The 18,391-nt window shown below is 38.5% G+C and overlaps 2 protein-coding genes across 3 annotated transcripts in view; both read right to left on the bottom strand.

Moving 5' to 3' along the window:
• LOC308688223 (complement C3-like) overlaps positions 1-8,705 on the bottom strand; it is a 123,198-nt gene extending 114,493 nt beyond the window's left edge. The window contains exons 1-3 of the mRNA XM_081361150.1: positions 8,608-8,705; positions 8,325-8,523; positions 1,774-1,942 (exon numbers count right to left, since the gene is read on the bottom strand). Coding sequence (XP_081217276.1) covers positions 1,774-1,942; positions 8,325-8,523; positions 8,608-8,678 — 439 coding nt within the window. The 5' untranslated portion in view covers positions 8,679-8,705. The remainder of the gene's footprint in view (positions 1-1,773; positions 1,943-8,324; positions 8,524-8,607) is intronic.
• Positions 8,706-10,770: 2,065 nt separating this feature from the next.
• LOC308688219 (complement C3-like) overlaps positions 10,771-18,391 on the bottom strand; it is a 44,436-nt gene continuing 36,815 nt past the window's right edge. For both annotated transcript variants that reach the window (XM_081361145.1, XM_081361146.1), the window contains exons 34-39: positions 18,241-18,346; positions 18,053-18,142; positions 15,308-15,388; positions 15,138-15,221; positions 14,881-15,013; positions 10,771-11,921 (exon numbers count right to left, since the gene is read on the bottom strand). In XM_081361145.1, the coding sequence (XP_081217271.1) occupies positions 11,780-11,921; positions 14,881-15,013; positions 15,138-15,221; positions 15,308-15,388; positions 18,053-18,142; positions 18,241-18,346 (636 nt within the window). In that variant the 3' untranslated portion in view covers positions 10,771-11,779. The remainder of the gene's footprint in view (positions 11,922-14,880; positions 15,014-15,137; positions 15,222-15,307; positions 15,389-18,052; positions 18,143-18,240; positions 18,347-18,391) is intronic.

The following is an 18,391-nucleotide window of genomic DNA, read 5'->3' as shown; positions in this document are numbered from 1 at the left end:
TAAATGATTAAGGTACCATTAAAACCTAAAAAAAAAAAAAAAAATTTTTTTTTTAAATAAAATAAAATAAAATTACTTAGCGGAGGCTGTCTTTTGATATTGTACCTTAACCTTTAAAAGAAACGGTATATATTTGTACCTTTTAATGCTTGGGGACATATATGTACCTTTTTTACCTTACCTTGGGGGACAGAAATGGACTCCTGCTGTACCCCTATTTCTGAGAGTGTAGAGCGCCTGACTCTCATGCCGGAGACCCGCACGGAGCGGGATGTGAAGGACCCGGTGAGAGGGGTTACGCTTACATGATGAGTATGGTAGCAAGATGTTATAATTATGTTATTTAAATGATGTTGGTGGAGTTGGGGAGGTGGAGGGACGCTAAAACAGCTGATGCCAGAGCAAGGTAAGCGGCTGCTTACACAGCAAAATCCCCTGTGTTAAATTAACACTGAAAAGTGTGAATTATATAAACTCTGAGCAGAGAGTTAAATGAACACTGGAGCAGTGTTAAAGTTAATGAGCTAATTAAGTGATTAATTGAGAGATGATTGAGCATTATTGAAGACACCTGATGTTAACAAACAGAATCACTGAAGGAGAAAATCACACATTGTAAGTTACCATTATGGAGAATAGTGTTTGCTTTAGTTGGGCTCTTGACCCTTATATGGTTACTTAAGACTTTGTTTGGCTGCTGTTAGTGAGTTATAACAGCCAGATGAACAAAGAAAAAAAAATTATCTGATGGTTATGTTATGACAATCATCATTTGAACTTGATTAGCTTCACTGAACCCATTGAGACCCTTATTTCTGACTTAGATTTATGTTGTTGATTACAGCATAACTGTGATTCTGCATATCTAGAATTTTAGATATAGTACGAAGGATTTCTTTTTTTTTTTTTTAAAGAAGATATTTCTTTTAGGCACACACAGACATCAAGATTCAGTCTATGCATCTCAACAATGGTGAGGAGCAGAATATACAATTAGGAAAAGGAAATTACTAAGACAATTCAGTTAATAATTTATTCATACCGCAATGCATGATGGGAGTCATTAATGAGTTGTGATTGGTGGCAGCCAGAGGAAAAGTTATTGTTACCATTGTTGAGATTCACAGGCTGATTATTGATGTCTGTGTTTCTAAACAAATTCATTTAAAAGTCTTTTGATCAGACCAATGTTTATTAATTATTTTGGATTATATTAAAAAGCTGATAATCATATGCTGTGGAGTCACCGAACTGCTGTACTTATCAAGTTAAACCAAATTACCTCAATAAGTTTCATTTTTCAGATCACAGCATGATTATGTCTAAACATAACCAACACCATCAGATCACATTAGATCTTTGTTCATCTGACTGTTATAAATCAACAACAGCAGACAAGCAAAATCTAAAGTAAACATATAAGGGTCAAGAGCCCAACTAAAGCAAACCATATTCTCCATAATGGTAACTTACAATTTGAGATTTTCTCCTTCAGTGATTCTGCTTGTTAACATCAGGTGTCTTCAATAATGTTCAATCATCACTAAATTAATCACTTAATTAGCTCATTAACTTTAACACTGCTTCAGTGTTCATTTAACACTCTGCGCAGAGTTTATATAATCCACACTCTCAGTGTTAATTTAACACTCTCAGTGTTAATTTAACACTGGGGGATTTTGCTGTGTATGCTCCAGCAGTTAATTGATAGATTAGATTAGGTTAATTCCTCCCAAAATTACATTGTGAACTTTACTTAGCACATACTCGTACCTGTGCTAGCAGGCGTGTAGATGGGCTTGTCTGTCTGTACAAATATATATCCAGACTGGAATGAGACCATGACCACTTTCTCCAGGGTTTGAGATGGAAACTGAGCTTGTAGATACACATACTGCTTCTCCAGAGGATCATCAGAGAACAAGTTCTGATCATCAGGGATCTAGAGAACAGATAATCAGTCAGCCTGAATTTTATCTGATAATAAAATAATGAGAATGTGTTATGATCCCAGCCTGTGTTCCCCTGTCTTGTGTGTTCCTGAACTCTTATGTTATTTCCTGTCTTACACCAAGTTTTGTAGTTATTTGTAGGCTAGGTTTTCAAGTTGATTAGTCAAATTAACAGTTTATCATGTTAAAGGGGCTATATGCAACTGTTTCCCCAAAATAAACGTAACAATAGCCTTTTTATTTGACCATGTATGACTCAAACATCTCCTGATGAGCATACTGACACCTTGTCAGCTCACAGTGGGTGCACCTATAAGCCTGTATCCTATTTTTCCTATTTTCTGTCGGGTCGGATTTTTCGCGCGCTGTCTGTGGATGTGACGTCAAGCGCGTTTATGTTAAACGTTTCAGATCACTCTGCCACCACCGCTAGTCAGCAAACAAACTTAGTTTCTCAAACAATATATGTATTTGACTGTTCTTACCTCTGTAAACATAATGTTGACTTCTTTGCAGCGGATGACTTGTGAAGTGTGCACGTACGAGAGCGAGCAGAAAGGAAGAGCAGTTCCGTTTTTTGGCCACAGGTGTCAGTCGCGAGTTTAAATTTCAGAAAAAAGCATATATCCCCTTTAAGCTGGTCTGCCTGTGTTTATATAGCCTTTGTGTTTCACTTGCCCACTAAACAAAATGATGTCCAAAAGATGTCTTTTCAGCGTCTTTGTCACAAAAGTCGTACGTTGAAAAGACGTCCACTGAGGAGCCAGAATTTTTATGACGTCTTTTTTTTGACGTGTTCTGCACGACCGATATAGACGTTCATGGAGCCTCCGTGCAAGGTTAAAAACTAGTTCAAATGTGGTCATTGTGGATATATTTTCAACATCATTTAAGGTCTCATTAAATGAGTCTCAGCACAAGTGTCTGATGTGTGATTTACAGATGTGTCTTTTATGTTCATGATTTTTAGACAAACACAAACTGTCTGTGAGTTGCTTTGCAATTACAAAAGGAAATTACATTGAAATAAACATGAGTTTTAATTTAATGCATCCTTAGAGTTTTTCTTTCTTTCTTTCTTTCTTTCTTTCTTTCTTTCTTTCTTTCTTTCTTTCTTTCTTTCTTTCTTTCTTTCTTTCTTTCTTTCTTTCTTTCTTTCTTTTTATTCATCCCGAAGGAAATTTAAGGCATCCAGTAGCTTAGACAGCACACATCCATATACATCACACATACAAAGATAAAAGTAATAAAAATAAAACATATATATATATTAGGGCTGGGCGATATATCGCGCGATATTGTTATGCGCATCTCGTCAGTAAAGCCGGTTGCCTTGATTACTAGTAAATCACCATCACCTGCTTTCAGGTGGAGCGGTGTTAAATTAACACTCCTGGGGCTGGGAGTGTATATGAGTTCACACACAAGAGTGTAAAGTGTTAAAATAAGAGTGTTAAATTAACACTCAAGAGTGTTAAAGTTAATGAGATAATTAAGAGATTAATTAAGTGATTATTGAGCATTATTGAAGACACCTGATGTTAACAAGCAGAATCACTGAAGGAGAAAATCACAGATTGTAAGTTACCATTGTGGTGATGGGTGTTTGCTTTAGTTGGGGTCTTGACCATTACATGTTTACTTTTTAATGTTGTTTGACTGCTGTTATTGCTTTATAGCAGTTAAATAAACAAAATAAAGTGTGATCTGAGAGTGTTGGTTATGGTTTGACATAATCATGTTGTAATCTGAAAAATGAAACTAATTGAAATAGTTTGATTTAACGTGATAGCAGCAGTTTTGTGATTCATCAGCCTGTGATTATCAGTACTTTACTTATCATTCAAAATATTTAATAAACATTGTTCTGATTAAAAGACTTTCAAATGAATATTTTTAGAAACACAGACATCAATAATCAGCCTGTTATGGAAGCTTGTTTCCGCCACTGAATAAAACATTTTAAAAGATAATTGTGACTTTTTATCTCACAATTGTGAGTTTACATCTCGCAATTCTGACTTTATTTCTCAGAATTGCGTGATATAAAGTCAGAATTCTGAGATATAAAGTCAGAATTGCGTGATATAAAGTCGCAATTGCGTGTTATAAAGTCAGAATTGTGAGATATAAACTATTCTAAGGTAAAAAAAAAAAAAGTCCGTCTTTTTGTCTATGTAATCTACTTTTCCTAATTGAATATTCTGCTCGTCACCATTGTTGAGATACATAGACTGAATCTTGACGTCTGCGTGTGCCTTAAAGAAAGGTTGTTTTTTTAAACAACTTTTAAGAAATCCTTTATATTATATAAAAAAATTCTGGAAATTTATTGCAGATTCGCAGTTATGCTGTAATCACCAACATAAATCTATGTCAGAAATAAGGGTCTTAATGAGTTCAGTGATCAAGTTCAAATGATGATTGTCATAATATAACCAACACCATCAGATCACTTTTTTTTTTTTTGCTCATCTGGCAGTTATAACTCAGATACAGCAGCCAAACAAAATCTAAAGTAAACACATAAGGGTCAAGAGCCCAACTAAAGCAAACAATCATTGCCCTAATGGTAACTTACAATTTGTAATTTTCTCCTTCAGTGATTCTACTTGTTAACATCAGGTGTCTTCAATATTGTTCAATCATCACTAAATTAATCACTTAATTATCTCATTAACTTCAACACTCTTGAGTGTTCATATACACTCCCAGGAGTGTTAAATTAACACTGGAGTTTTTGCTGTGTACAAAGAGCCGTAGTTAACTGACAAGCTGAGCCATATCACATTAAATATCGCTGTTGATACGTCCGCGATATTAATGCGATATGGCTCAGCTTGTCAGTTAACTACAGTTCTTTGTAGTAAATGCCGCTCCATCTGAAAGCAGGTGAAGGCGATTTACTACTAATCAAGGAACCGGCTTTACTGACGAGATGCGCATAACAATATCGTGCGATATATCGCCCAGCCCTAATATATATATATATATATATATATATATATATATATATATATATATATATATATATATATATATATATATATATATATATATGAAAAATATGAACTATGACTATGAATATTAACTATTGGCTGGCTATGAATAGGACAATCCATCCAAATAAATAAATAAATAAATAAATAAATAAATAAAAATAAATGTTCATTATATAATTGACAGACACACAGCAAAATCCCCAAATTCAGTCTGGTTAGTAATAAGTGAAGCTGGTAATGCTGTTTGTGGAGTTGTTTAATCCTCCTCTGCTGAGATCTTCACAGATTTAATGTCTTCTTTTATCTTCATCTGATTTAATGTGACTGTGACTGGAAGTCAGTTGTAGTTCTTGTGTTTCTCTTTCCTTCAGTGATTCTGCTTGTTAACTGCAGGTGTTCATCACTAATGTTCAATCATCACTCAATTAATCACTTAATTATCTCATTAACTTTAACTCTGCTTCAGTGTTATTTTAACACTCTGTAGAGTGGGACCATATTTGCTCTGAGCAGTGTTGATTTAACACTAGGGATTTTGCTGTGCAGCTGAGAGACATAGACTCTTGCTTAAAAGTCCATCTCTCCCCTCCCCCTTTGTGTGGTATTGAAGAGCTGGATGGCCCTGGGGACAAAGAACCTCCTCAACCTGTCTGTAGAGCATGACAGTGACAGAAGTCTGCTACTGCTCCTCTTGTTTAAAGAACGTGCTATGTAGTGGGTGGCGATCATTGTCCATGATCGCCAGCATCCTGCTCATTGTCCGTTTCTCTGCAGTAGCTGTGAGTGACTCTAGCTCAGGGGTGCCCAATCCTGCTCCTGGCGATCGACTGTCCTGCACAGTTCATCTCCAACCCTAATCAAACACACCTGAAGCAACCAATTAAGGTCTTCAGAGCACGTCAGGATCACTTGAAAATTAAAGGCAGGTGTGTTTGATTAGGGTTGGAGATGAACTGTGCAGGACAGTCGATCGCCAGGAGCAGGATTGGGCACCCCTGCTCTAGCTCAATGCTGACAACAGAGCCAACTTTCTATACCAGTCTGTTCAGTCGCCCAGCATCTCTCTTCTTAGTACTGCCTCCCCAGCACACCACAGCATAAAACAGGACACTGGCAATGACTGACTGGTAAAACATCCTGAGTAGCTTACTGCAGATATTGAATGACCGCAGTCTCCTCAGGAAATAGAGCCGACTTTGCCCTTTCCGATATAGCGCATCCGAGTTGGCTGACCAGTCCAGCTTATTGTCCCTCCTCAATGGAGACTGGTTGCATGTTTGGCTTCGATCTCCTAAAATCCACCAACAACTCTTTGGTCTTTGTTGCATTCAGCTGCAGCCTAGGTGGGGGTGTGGTGTGGAGGTTGGGCAAGCCATTGCAGCGGTAACAGGGCAATCAAACCTGTTGTAGAACTGGTTGAGCTGGTTTGCTCTTGCAACATCCCCTTCCACTATGCTAATCTTCTTCTTGCAGCCAGTAATAATTTTAATAATTTTCATGCCCTCCCAGACCTCCTTCATGCTGTTCTCCTTCAACTTCTGCTCTACCTTCTTTCTTTCTGTATTCCTCCTTTGCCTCTTTCAGCTTGATCTTGAGTTCCCCCTGTACGCACCTCAGCTTCGCCTGGTCCCCCTCTTTAAACGCGCTCTTCTTTTTATTGAGGAGGTCCTTGGCATCACTGGTGATCCAAGGTTTATTATTTGGAAAGCAGAGTACAGTTCTTGTGGGAACTACAGTGTCCATACAGAAATTCAGGTAGTCAGTAGTGCAGTTTTTGACCCCCTCAATATCATCGCCATATGATTCCTACACAACATTCCAGTCGGTTGACTCGAAGCAGTCTCTCAGCGCCTCCTCTGCCTCAGGAGACCGTTTCCTGAAGGAGTGTGTGGTGGTAGGTTGTCTGCGGACAAGTGGAATGTACTGTGGTTGTAGGAAGACCAGGTTGTGATCTGATCTCCCCAGCGGTGGCAGTGGAGTGGCAGTGTATGCGTCTCTGACATTCGCATGCATGAGGTCGATTGTTCTGTTCTTCCTTGTAGGGCAGTTAACAAACTGATAAAAAGCAGACAAAGTTGAGTCGAGTGTAACATGATTAATCCCCTGAAATCGCAATGAAGGCTTCAGGGTCTTGCGAACCAGAAGCCTTGCGATAGTAGAGTGGATGACGTCACATGCGGTTTCAGCCAGAGCACGTGGGGGGATGTAAACACAAACAACAATGGCGTGCGATAATTCCCTCGGCATATAATATGGACGGAGACTCACCGCTAACAGTTCAATGTCTGGGCAGCAGATAATTTCCTTCACCGTCACATGTCCTGGGTAGCACTTTTAGTTACATTTTTAGTGTTAACAAAGAGTGCAAGCCCCCCACCTTTGTTTTTGCCGCTTTGTATAAGGTCTCTGTCCGCCCTCACAGTTAAAAAGCTGGTTAGCTCCAGGTTAGCGTCCGGGATATTGCTTGTGAGCCATGTCTCTGTGAAGCGTAATAGGCTGCACTCCCTGTATAACTTCACATTCCTCACCAGGGCAGCCATCTCATCCATCTTGTTCACCAGTGAATTCACATTTCCCATCACACACGAAGGAACGGGCGGCTTAAACCTCCATCGCTTCTCCATGCGTCTAGCCTTGACTTTAGCTCCCGCTCTGCATCCCCGGTATTGTCGCCTTAGTTCCTCCGGGATCGAATGAAATGTGCCGGTATGTCCGGCATGTCCCATTGCCTTTAATTCAAGCAGTTCTTCCCTCAAATAAATTAGATTTTTACCGCTGTATTGCAGACTACTAATAGCCATATCCATAGGATATACAAATATCTACGCGATGCGTAAAAAAAGATAAAAAGTTTGCAAAAAGAAGTTATAAAAGACTAAAAAGACACAACAAACGGAGCTACTGAAAACAGCTGCCACTCTCGTCGGCGCATGCGCATTAAGTTTAGTGCTTCTTGAGTAGTTTATTCTGGTGCTTTATTTGGACCAGAAACAATATAAATTGTCTAAATGAGACCATAAATTATGTTGAAAATATGTGCACAATGACCACATTTGAACTAGTTTTTAACCTTGTACGGAGGCTTTTGGACTAGCATAAACAAATAAAAACACGAAACACGATAAGCCAAAGAATGTGATTTCAGCGTCGCTGTGTATATATAGCCCTTGCTCTCTGTCTGAAATCACATTCTTTAGTTTATCATGTTTCATGTTTTTATTTGTTTATGCTAGTTGCCTTGTGTTCTATGACCTTGTGGATTATTTGAATAAACCTGGACGTGGATCTGCTTCCCAGCCTGCTCCTGACTCTCACCATGTTACAGAATGAAACATCACTGTATTTATCAAAAATTTATCATTTATCTCACCTTTATATCTGTAAGGATCTGGTAATTGTTTTCTGCAGTCAGTGTCACTGTTTTGGACAGTATCTCCCTGTCTTTCTTTGGGAAGGTCTTCACTGAGATCCTCACGTCCTCACTGTATAATCCAGAGAAATCCTGAGCCTCCACAAACACGTTCTCTGAGGAACCCACTCTCAGCAAATTAGGAGCTGACAGAACAAACCTGAGGAGATCAAATCACAGCGTTTGAAATCTTAAAACTGATTTATTAGTAACTCTATGAGCAAACGGTGTGTTTAATACTCACAGCGGGGCACACAGTGTGAGGAGGGGTGAGGAGAGAAGAACAACAGTCAGACACAGCAGCTTCACCTCCATCGTGTCTGTCTGTGTGTGTGTGTGTGTGTGTGTGTGTGTGAACCTGCAGCAGCTCAGATTTATACCCGCCTCCGTCACCCTCACAGTCCAAACTGCTCTCTCTGTTTTTTTTTGCATTTGTTTTGTAAGTAAACTGACACTTCAGTTCAGCAATCTACAATCTAACAGTATAGCAAGGAATATTTATGTCTGGCTGCCATTCACTTTTCAAATCCTCATGAGATCTTTATGAATCTCCTGTGTGATACACAAATAACTTCTTTATGTTCATATATTTTATAAATCAAATATAGATTTTAAGTTCATTTAACATATAGACTCTGAATAAATCTGAATCTTGAGTGTTTTGAATCAGTGCCTAATGAAAAACACAAATGCAAATTCAGTGCGGGAGATTAATAAAGATCTCATAAATATGAAGAGTAACAGCAGTCAAATTCAGATTTCCCGTAAATGACCTGCAAAAACCTGTTGTGTAAATTCAACCTTTGGTAAACTGGCAGCCGCTCTGTTGATCTTTGAGAGGTCGAAAGAATTATTGAACAGTATATAGCCATGGATATATATCAAAGATGTACATTTCAGCACAACACGTGTTTTTGTGTAAATGAGGTTCCAAAGCAGTGATGGACTGGCCATCCGTCCAGTGTGTTTCCCAGCTCTTCTTCAGCCTGAGACGCTAGACTCCAGCAACATACAGTATCAGATCTGTTCTCATCATCTCTGAAAAGCTCATTCTCTTTTCTCCAGCATACTCTCCTCTGTTCTGAGTTTGTTTAAAACAGGTGTGTTACAACTCGTGCTCAGCACAACTCGTTGTAACCTTCCACTCAAAGCAGCCGGAGCAACTTTTCTCTATTTATGGATGACGAGACACGCACGGGTGAGTGACGTACGCAAATACCTGCCAAAACTATCCCGCTAGGTCTAAAATACAAATACTTTTAATAAACTTACCATAGTGAATCAGCGTAACACTAAAACACATTTTGGAAGAAGGATTGATGATGTATTGACTCATTATTTAAATTTTGTTAACTTTGATTCATTTATTTTTTACATTTTTATCTCTAAGGAGAGGACTATACAGTAAATTGTTCAGACTTCCACAACAGTATTATAATTATTTCAACAGATCAAAAACAAAAAGTACCCTGTAAATGTGCATTCATATTACACGACTTAATGACCTAAAAGCCATTGTGTGGTCACTGGTAATGTACGATTTTCTGCGGTTAAACTCGTTTAGCTATTTACATCGCCCTTAGGCTTTTGACTAATCCCCGGAATACAAAAGACTGAGTGGATTTGCCCTGATGAACGTTGAACATCAATACTCCTAGGTGCAAAAAAATCTGAAGATGCGGAGGCCATTCAGAAAAGGCTTGGCACAGAGGGCAAGTTACAAAATTAATATGTGCAATGAAACAATGAAACTATGCGTTGGAGCAGTCCTCCACTATCGTTGGGGTAACCTTATAATCTATCAGATTTTTCTAGTCGATTTTTACTCATCTCAGTATAGCAATAGAGTTTGGTAAAAGCTGTTCATTCATTCACACACAGAAACGCGATTCATATTTAAACAGTCTTTTTGCGTGTACAGACACTATTGTGATTAGAACAAAGTAAATATAGAACTGACCTATTCCTCAGCTGGATCCGTTGCTTCTCGAAATGAAACTTGCAGCACTTCTGAGTTAAATTTTCCAGGATTATTATTAAGATAGTATTATTCCTCACAGTGTCGTAAAGTACATGACTCTGATTACACGCGGTGTGTGTTATCCAGCTGATTGTGGGTGTTCACAGGTTTGCATGAATGCCTCAGATCATTTGCGTTTGAATAACTGTGCTCTCCGTGGGCAGGGTCACATTAAAACTTAATGAGCTGAGATGAGAACGACTGACATCTCTCTCTTTTCATACATATTACATAAACTGAGAATATTTGTTTTTTTTTTATATAAATTACTTCATTTAAAAGAATATAATTCAAGCTTCATGCCTGTATGTCTGTTTGACTGAGTATTCGCTTAGTTATAGTTCATTTTCGGACGTGTTTCAGAATGGACTTCACTGACAGAGAGAAAGCAGAACTTGCATCATGTTTATTTTTCTTTATTTGGCAAAAAGCACAACACTTTGTTTTTATTGCGAGTATACACAAAAAATAGACATTTAACAGGATCAAGTGATGTTTGACACTTGTATGTAAGATCAAAGTCAACAGAGTATTTTGAGTCTCTTTTGCGCTCCGACCCCATTGTCTTATGATTATAAAAATTAGATACAGATTTAAAATACCACACAAAACAAATTATAATGTTGGATTTGTGTTATTAGAATATTCTTGCAAGGCACTGTATATCACACCATGATTAATTAGTCAGGAGTTTAAAATAAACATTTTCACGTTTCATTCAGTCACCCCTTTTTTAAAATACAGAATTACAAGTATTTTAGCTCAAACATGCAAGAGATTGTTTAATTTCCTGTAATCAACAAATGCTGTTTATATCCCAGTCAACAATTTGAGCTCCAAGGATACTCATGATGTGGTCACAATGATCTAAAAGTGTAACTTCACAGTGCACTCACTGTGGTCACCATTATGGTGATCGGTGTTTGCTTTAGTTGGGATCTTTGGCCTTGACTTTTTAATGTTAGTTTTTTCTCTGTCAGCTGTAACTGTTTGTTATGGTGAGAACAGCAAGAAATACAGTGATCAAGTATGTTGGCTACTTTTTGATAATAAAGTTTTTATTATCATATACCAGGCAGTCACATTTCAGGGTTTAATCTCTGGTATCAATTTTGAATGATCATTTGTTTGTGTTTATATGTACACGTGGTTTTGCATTTTGGCTGTCTAGTTTGATCTATTGGATTAAAGCGTTACATTGATAATGGTGTTTTTGGAATTGTTTAATGATGTTAGAGCCTGACTTCAAACAAATGTTTATACGTCAACCCAATTTTCATTTTCAACAAATGTTTGACGTCTGAGCGATGTTGGAGCCCACGTCCAATAATATTTCTAGCTGGGGCGACTCACATTGTGACCATAGTATGAGCTGTGAGGTTGTTGACAGGGATAATTATACAACACATCCTCTCCTGAGGAGGCTATTCTGGAGCAAAGAGATGCCGATGTACTGTTCCCTGTATTCTCGAGTTTGGCTTTCCTCTCTTGTCGGCCAGTATTCAACCCAGGTGCGCTCTCCAAAGATGTACTGCAGACTAAAAACAAGTCAAAACAGACACAATTACCAACTTTACTACACTGTATGCATTTACGAAGCACATGCATCATTTTAGTATAAGGGTCAATGAACTATACACATGTCGACAGTGATAAAAAAGGAGAATCCTTTGTATACATGTTGGTTTTTATACATTTTTGACAAACATTTAACACAAATTCAGTTTCACTTGTACAAAACATTTTAATAACAGGTCAAAATACGTGATATTTTGTCAGGTGTCTAATGGTGTGTTCTCAGTTTTATGATTTCACAAATAGCTTCCTGCATAATGCTTACGTCACTAACTTTGTTTTGGCAGGCAAAAGTTTTTCATATATTAATATTTTAGAAACAAAATAGCTTTTTTTTGTCTTTTACAAAATATCAAAGTTCACTTATGCCAATATTTCATTTTCTAAGAATTACAGCCTTATTATCAGAATATTTCCTCCTTTAAATGGGTCATGAACTGAAAAATCGAATTTTACTTGAGGTTTTGACATCATACAATAAGAATTTTCTGTAAGTTTCAGAACTGATAACTTCCTTGTTAGTCCAAAAACGCACTTGGTTACTAACGTAACCTTGGTTCCCTGAGATAACGGGAACGGGTACTGCGTCACTAGACGCAATGGGAAAGCTCCTTTTTCTCTGATTTACTGAAGTTAAAGGTTGTATCAGCGATTTCAGGCCCAAACATAAATGATCACATTCATCTAATCTTTCCTAACGATCCGCTAGCTGCCCGCCCCATAAGCATGGCGTCAAAAAACGCGTCTCTGTAGGCAGCCTAGTACGGTGGCCGAGAGAGCTCAACGCGCTGCAAATGAAGAAAACACATGCAAACAGAAAAAAACGTATGCAAACAGAAAAAAACGTATGCAAACAGAAAAAAACACATGCAAATAGAAAAAAACACATGCAAATAGAAATAAACACCAGCGAATAAGAAAACATCTTCATCAGTTTTACAACTCACGTGCGTCCCAATACTCACAACACAACCAAATACGGAAACGCGCTGCAATTACAGAAACGCGCTGCAAAAGTTCACAACACAACCAAACAGAAACGCGCTGCAAATAGAACAGAACACAACGGAAATGTTTCCGGGGAACCCAATAAGTGACGGACGGACGGCTAGGACGTGCTTACAGCTGTCTACTTTTATTATTATTTATTTATTTTATATTTTTTTGCAAAACATACAAAGATGACACGTTTATGACATACAACTTTGTATACAATATACAAAATGTATTTGCGATATGTTCAATGTCATAAGAATACTAAAAAGAACAATGAGCTGAAGACTAAAATAAATAAATAAATAAAAAAGATAGAGAAAAAGAACGAGGAAAAGACATTAATCTATACATCAGTTACATTGAACACATTTTGTCATGTTATGTTAAAATAAGTTTCGTAAGAAATGTTAGAATGTAGCTATAGGTCCAAATATGAGACGGCAAGTTTTAAAGTTGAGACACTCACACAAAGATATAACACATATTTTAAAAACTTTGTTGTATAAAATGTATATTTATTTGCAACAGTTATGTTAACAGCATTAATACTATATTTCTGGTAAGAACAGCTATTCAGCTGATGGACACGCGCTGCGTTGTCATGGGAACATCCCAGGTGAAAATAATGAGGAAATTACGTTGTCTTTCGTTGCTCCCTTCATCAACATAATGGCACACAAGTGCCCCGCTCCCTCCAAAGTGCCCAATTCAAGGGCTCTGCCGTCTGCCCTTTTAAGAGAGTAGGGCATAGGTAAAGCCAGAGCCCGCGTCTCTCTGGTAAAGCTCGCGAGCCGTCCGTCCGTCACTTATTGGGTTCCCCGGAAACATTTCCGTTGTGTTCTGTTCTATTTGCAGCGCGTTTCTGTTTGGTTGTGTTGTGAACTTTTGCAGCGCGTTTCTGTAATTGCAGCGCGTTTCCGTATTTGGTTGTGTTGTGAGTATTGGGACGCACGTGAGTTGTAAAACTGATGAAGATGTTTTCTTATTCGCTGGTGTTTTTTTCTATTTGCATGTGTTTTTTTCTGTTTGCATACGTTTTTTTCTGTTTGCATACGTTTTTTTTCTGTTTGCATGTGTTTTCTTCATTTGCAGCGCGTTGAGCTCTCTCGGCCACCGTAGCCTAGGCTCTGAGATCTGCACACAAAAACAATTGGTTTCACCACCACTCAAAACCAAAATAAATAGTGTTCCAACCAATCACCGACAGGGGAGGATGTTGTGAGGTTTTCGCGTGCAGCCGTCATAGGCAGCCGTGGACGAGCGCAAAACCTCACAACCCCCCTGTTGGTGATTGGTTGGAACACGATTTATTTTGGTTTTGAGTGGTGGTGAAACCAATTGTTTTTGTTTTTTGAGAAGAACTAAAGTTAAAAAAGGAAAGGGTCAAGAGCCCGACTAAAGCAAACACTGATCACCATAATGGTGACCTGAAACGAAACATTCCATAAAACATTACCACCTAAACTTTTGTTAAATCTAAATAAGAACGTGTGTAGATGTATGACAGAAATAAAGCCAAACTGGTAAAATAATAAGTGCAATAATGTGTTATGGCTCGAAGTCAGTAGTTCTTGTTTCTCTTTTTTCTGTTCTTGTTGTGTCTCTTTCTTTCATCACTTTCAATTAATCACTTAATTATCTCATTAACTTCAACACTGCTTCAGTGTTCATTTTAACACTCTGTAGTGTGGACACATATGTACACTGAGGAGTGTTAATTTAACACTGGGGATTTTGCTGTGTATTCAAGTCATTTGGTATCAGCTGCATTTCTTAATTTATTCAAGTCTATTCTAGGTTATTTAAAATGCACTTTGACAAAAAAACAACTGCCCCTTCATTGAGCCTAGAACAATATTCTACAGACATTAAATAAATTAAGCTCAGGCAAATCATGATATTCACAGACACACAGTGGACACTTACCTTTCTCCTTGGTTTGTCAGTTCAACATTGCCCATGATGAGGTACGACTTGCCTTCTACCAATCCCAAATATTCTCTGCAACTGGGACGAGCCAAAAACGGTCTGACTCTCCCCTCAGCATCATCATCAGTGCCTACAGGACAGAACAGCGAAAGATTAGTCTGGGACATCCATACATCAACCACAGTTCAAGAGTTACATGCTTTAAAAACATGTACTTCAAACTTTGATGGACACAAGTGAATATTGAACCGTACCTTTTTTCAGCACCTGCTCCACCTTCATGTCGTAACTGTCAGTGTCCAGTGCCAGATCCATCTTCACTACTCTGACTTTATAAACTGTCAAGCATATGTGCTATATCATTATTGTCATCAGATCTGTGAGACTTGATCTCAATGGCTGAGAAAGGAGAACATGCGTTTACCATAATCCATGTCAGATTCACAGGCTCTATCAAAACGCTCCTGTTCACTGACCCGATTCTTCTTCTGGAAACTGCAATTTTCTATGTTGAGAGATTTGAATTTTTTTTTATATTTATACATTACACACACACACACACACACACACACACACACACACACACACACACACACACACACACATATACACTCACCTAAAGGATTATTAGGAACGCCTGTTCAATTTCTCATTAATGCAATTATCTAATTAACCAATCACATGGCAGTTGCTTCAATGCATTTAGGGGTGTGGTCCTGGTCAAGACAATCTCCTGAACTCCAAACTGAATGTCAGAATGGGAAAGAAAGGTGATTTAAGCAATTTTGAGCGTGGCATGGTTGTTGGTGCCAGACGGGCCGGTCTGAGTATTTCACAATCTGCTCAGTTACTGGGATTTTCACGCACAACCATTTCTAGGGTTTACAAAGAATGGTGTGAAAAGGGAAAAACATCCAGTATGCGGAAGTCCTGTGGGCGAAAATGCCTTGTTGATGCTAGAGGTCAGAGGAGAATGGGCCGACTGATTCAAGCTGATAGAAGAGCAACTTTGACTGAAATAACCACTCGTTACAACCGAGGTATGCAGCAAAGCATTTGTGAAGCCACAACACGCACAACCTTGAGGCGGATGGGCTACAACAGCAGAAGACCCCACCGGGTACCACTCATCTCCACTACAAATAGGAAAAAGAGGCTACAATTTGCACGAGCTCACCAAAATTGGACAGTTGAAAACTGGAAAAATGTTGCCTGGTCTAATGAGTCTCGATTTCTGTTGAGACATTCAGATGGTAGAGTCAGAATTTGACATAAACAGAATGAGAACATGGATCCATCATGCCTTGTTACCACTGTGCAGGCTGGTGGTGGTGGTGTAATGGCGTGGGGGATGTTTTCTTGGCACACTTTAGGCCCCTTAGTGCCAATTGGGCATCGTTTAAATCCCACGGCCTACCTGAGCATTGTTTCTGACCATGTCCATCCCTTTATGAGCACCATGTAACCATCCTCTGATGGCTACTTCCAGCAGGATAATGCACCATGTCACAAAGCTCGAATCATTTCAAATTGGTTTCTTGAACATGACAATGAGTTCACTGTACTAAAATGGCCCCCACAGTCGCCAGATCTCAACCCAATAGAGCATCTTTGGGATGTGGTGGAACGGGAGCTTCGTGCCCTGGATGTGCATCCCACAAATCTCCATCAACTGCAAGATGCTATCCTATCAATATGGGCCAACATTTCTAAAGAATGCTTTCAGCACCTTGTTGAATCAATGCCACGTAGAATTAAGGCAGTTCTGAAGGCGAAAGGGGGTCAAACACAGTATTAATATGGTGTTCCTAATAATCCTTTAGGTGTGTATATATATATTTATTAGGGGTGACCCTGAATAGTCGAAGATTCGATGCTTCGATTGGAGGAGCCTGATTCGACTACCAATCTCACGGTCGAATCTTCGCAGAGGTGTTATGAAACTAGGATCATGCCACTTTGGCTTTATGGGGGCGCTCAATGTCTGATTTCACATAGAACTACCGGTTTTCTGTCAATACGTCAATATTCAGCCTATTATGATAATGCTGTATATAAAAATGTGCAAAGTTATTATTATGCTATTATGCTTATATAATGCTGTATATAATATTTTTTTAACGTGTGTGAATAAATCCAAACACCCCGTGACAGATTTAAGTTTCACTTTCAATCCGTGACCGACAGAGAAGCGTCTTGGCGGCAAGGATTTAAATATTTAACAATGTCTGGGATAAGAAAATCTAAAGTGTGGATGTACACCATCAGAAAGGATATTCTCCAAGGCTGGATTTAGCATCAGGAAAACCTGATTTCATTGGCTAGGTGCCAACCAATAAAACTGCTCCTTTGAACCCCCCGCTCCCGCCCCCCTTTCTCTCTCACCGCCTCTGAGTTTCAAGTGCACAAGTTAGTTTTGCACCTGATATATCGCGAAAACAGTAGCAAAAGTCAAGGAGCGAAATTTGAAATTGCAGTGACAGATTTGAGAAGTTGCAAGTGCCTAACTGAGGTTGTACCGCGAATGTGAATGTAAGATTAAACGCAAAATATATATTACAAGTTTTTGTCTGGCGTTGTATTTCTGTGAATGGCATTTTACACATTTGTGTCTACTTGTCTGCAGCTTCAGATTCAGAATACAGGTTTGTGACTATTATCTGCGAGTGCAAATTTCAACATTCAACTTCAGATTTTTATTTTACAGGTTTTCACATTTGAGCTGTGAGTGTAAATGTTCATGTACAAGTATGAATATTTATTGTACAAGTACGAATATTTATTGTACAAGTTCTCAAATTCACATCTACGTGCTCTCGAGTTTTGCTACTGATTTACCTTCATAGTTCTCTTGGCAGCGCAGTATGTGTCTTCCTGCCATCATATGAGGGACAAGGGCTGAACCCTCTTTTACCTTAAACTGCTCTCTGGACTTATTATTTATTTATTTTTTCATTGTGATATATTTATGCATAATATTGAAATGTATTTTTTTATTTTTAGAGAGAGAGAGAGAGAGAGAGAGAGAGAGAGAGAGAGAGAGAGAGAGAGAGAGAGAGAGAGAGAGAGAGAGAGAGAGAGAGAGAGAGAGAGAGAGAGAGAGAGAGAGAGAGTAAATGAAATAAACATTTATCTGTTTAACTGCTGCATTGATTCTGGATGCCAGTACCTTCTGCACACCAGCAATGATCTCCACGACACAGGCTGTATATAGCGCCATCCTTCCTCTCAGGGTGGTAGAACTTTGTACAGCGAGCATCTAGAAAAAAAAAAAAAAAAAAAAAACGTATAAAAGATGACTGCCGCATTATTCTCTCAAATAGCTCTGGATAAAGTGTGTATGTACCAACAGCTCACCTGGTGAGCGATATTCATACACAGTGACTGCAGCAGGTTGAAGCAGTCCCACATTATGCATTTTATGCATTCTGTAGGAAACCGTTTTTTTATTTTTATGATAAACCTAATGAGACAGAAATCAAAGCACATTTATGACAGTCACAAAACT

Source organism: Scardinius erythrophthalmus (assembly GCF_964197995.2).
Source record: "Scardinius erythrophthalmus genome assembly, chromosome: 3".
Taxonomy (NCBI): domain Eukaryota; kingdom Metazoa; phylum Chordata; class Actinopteri; order Cypriniformes; family Leuciscidae; genus Scardinius; species Scardinius erythrophthalmus.
Note: the sequence above shows the minus strand (reverse complement) of the source record. Positions and strands in the feature narration are given on the sequence as shown.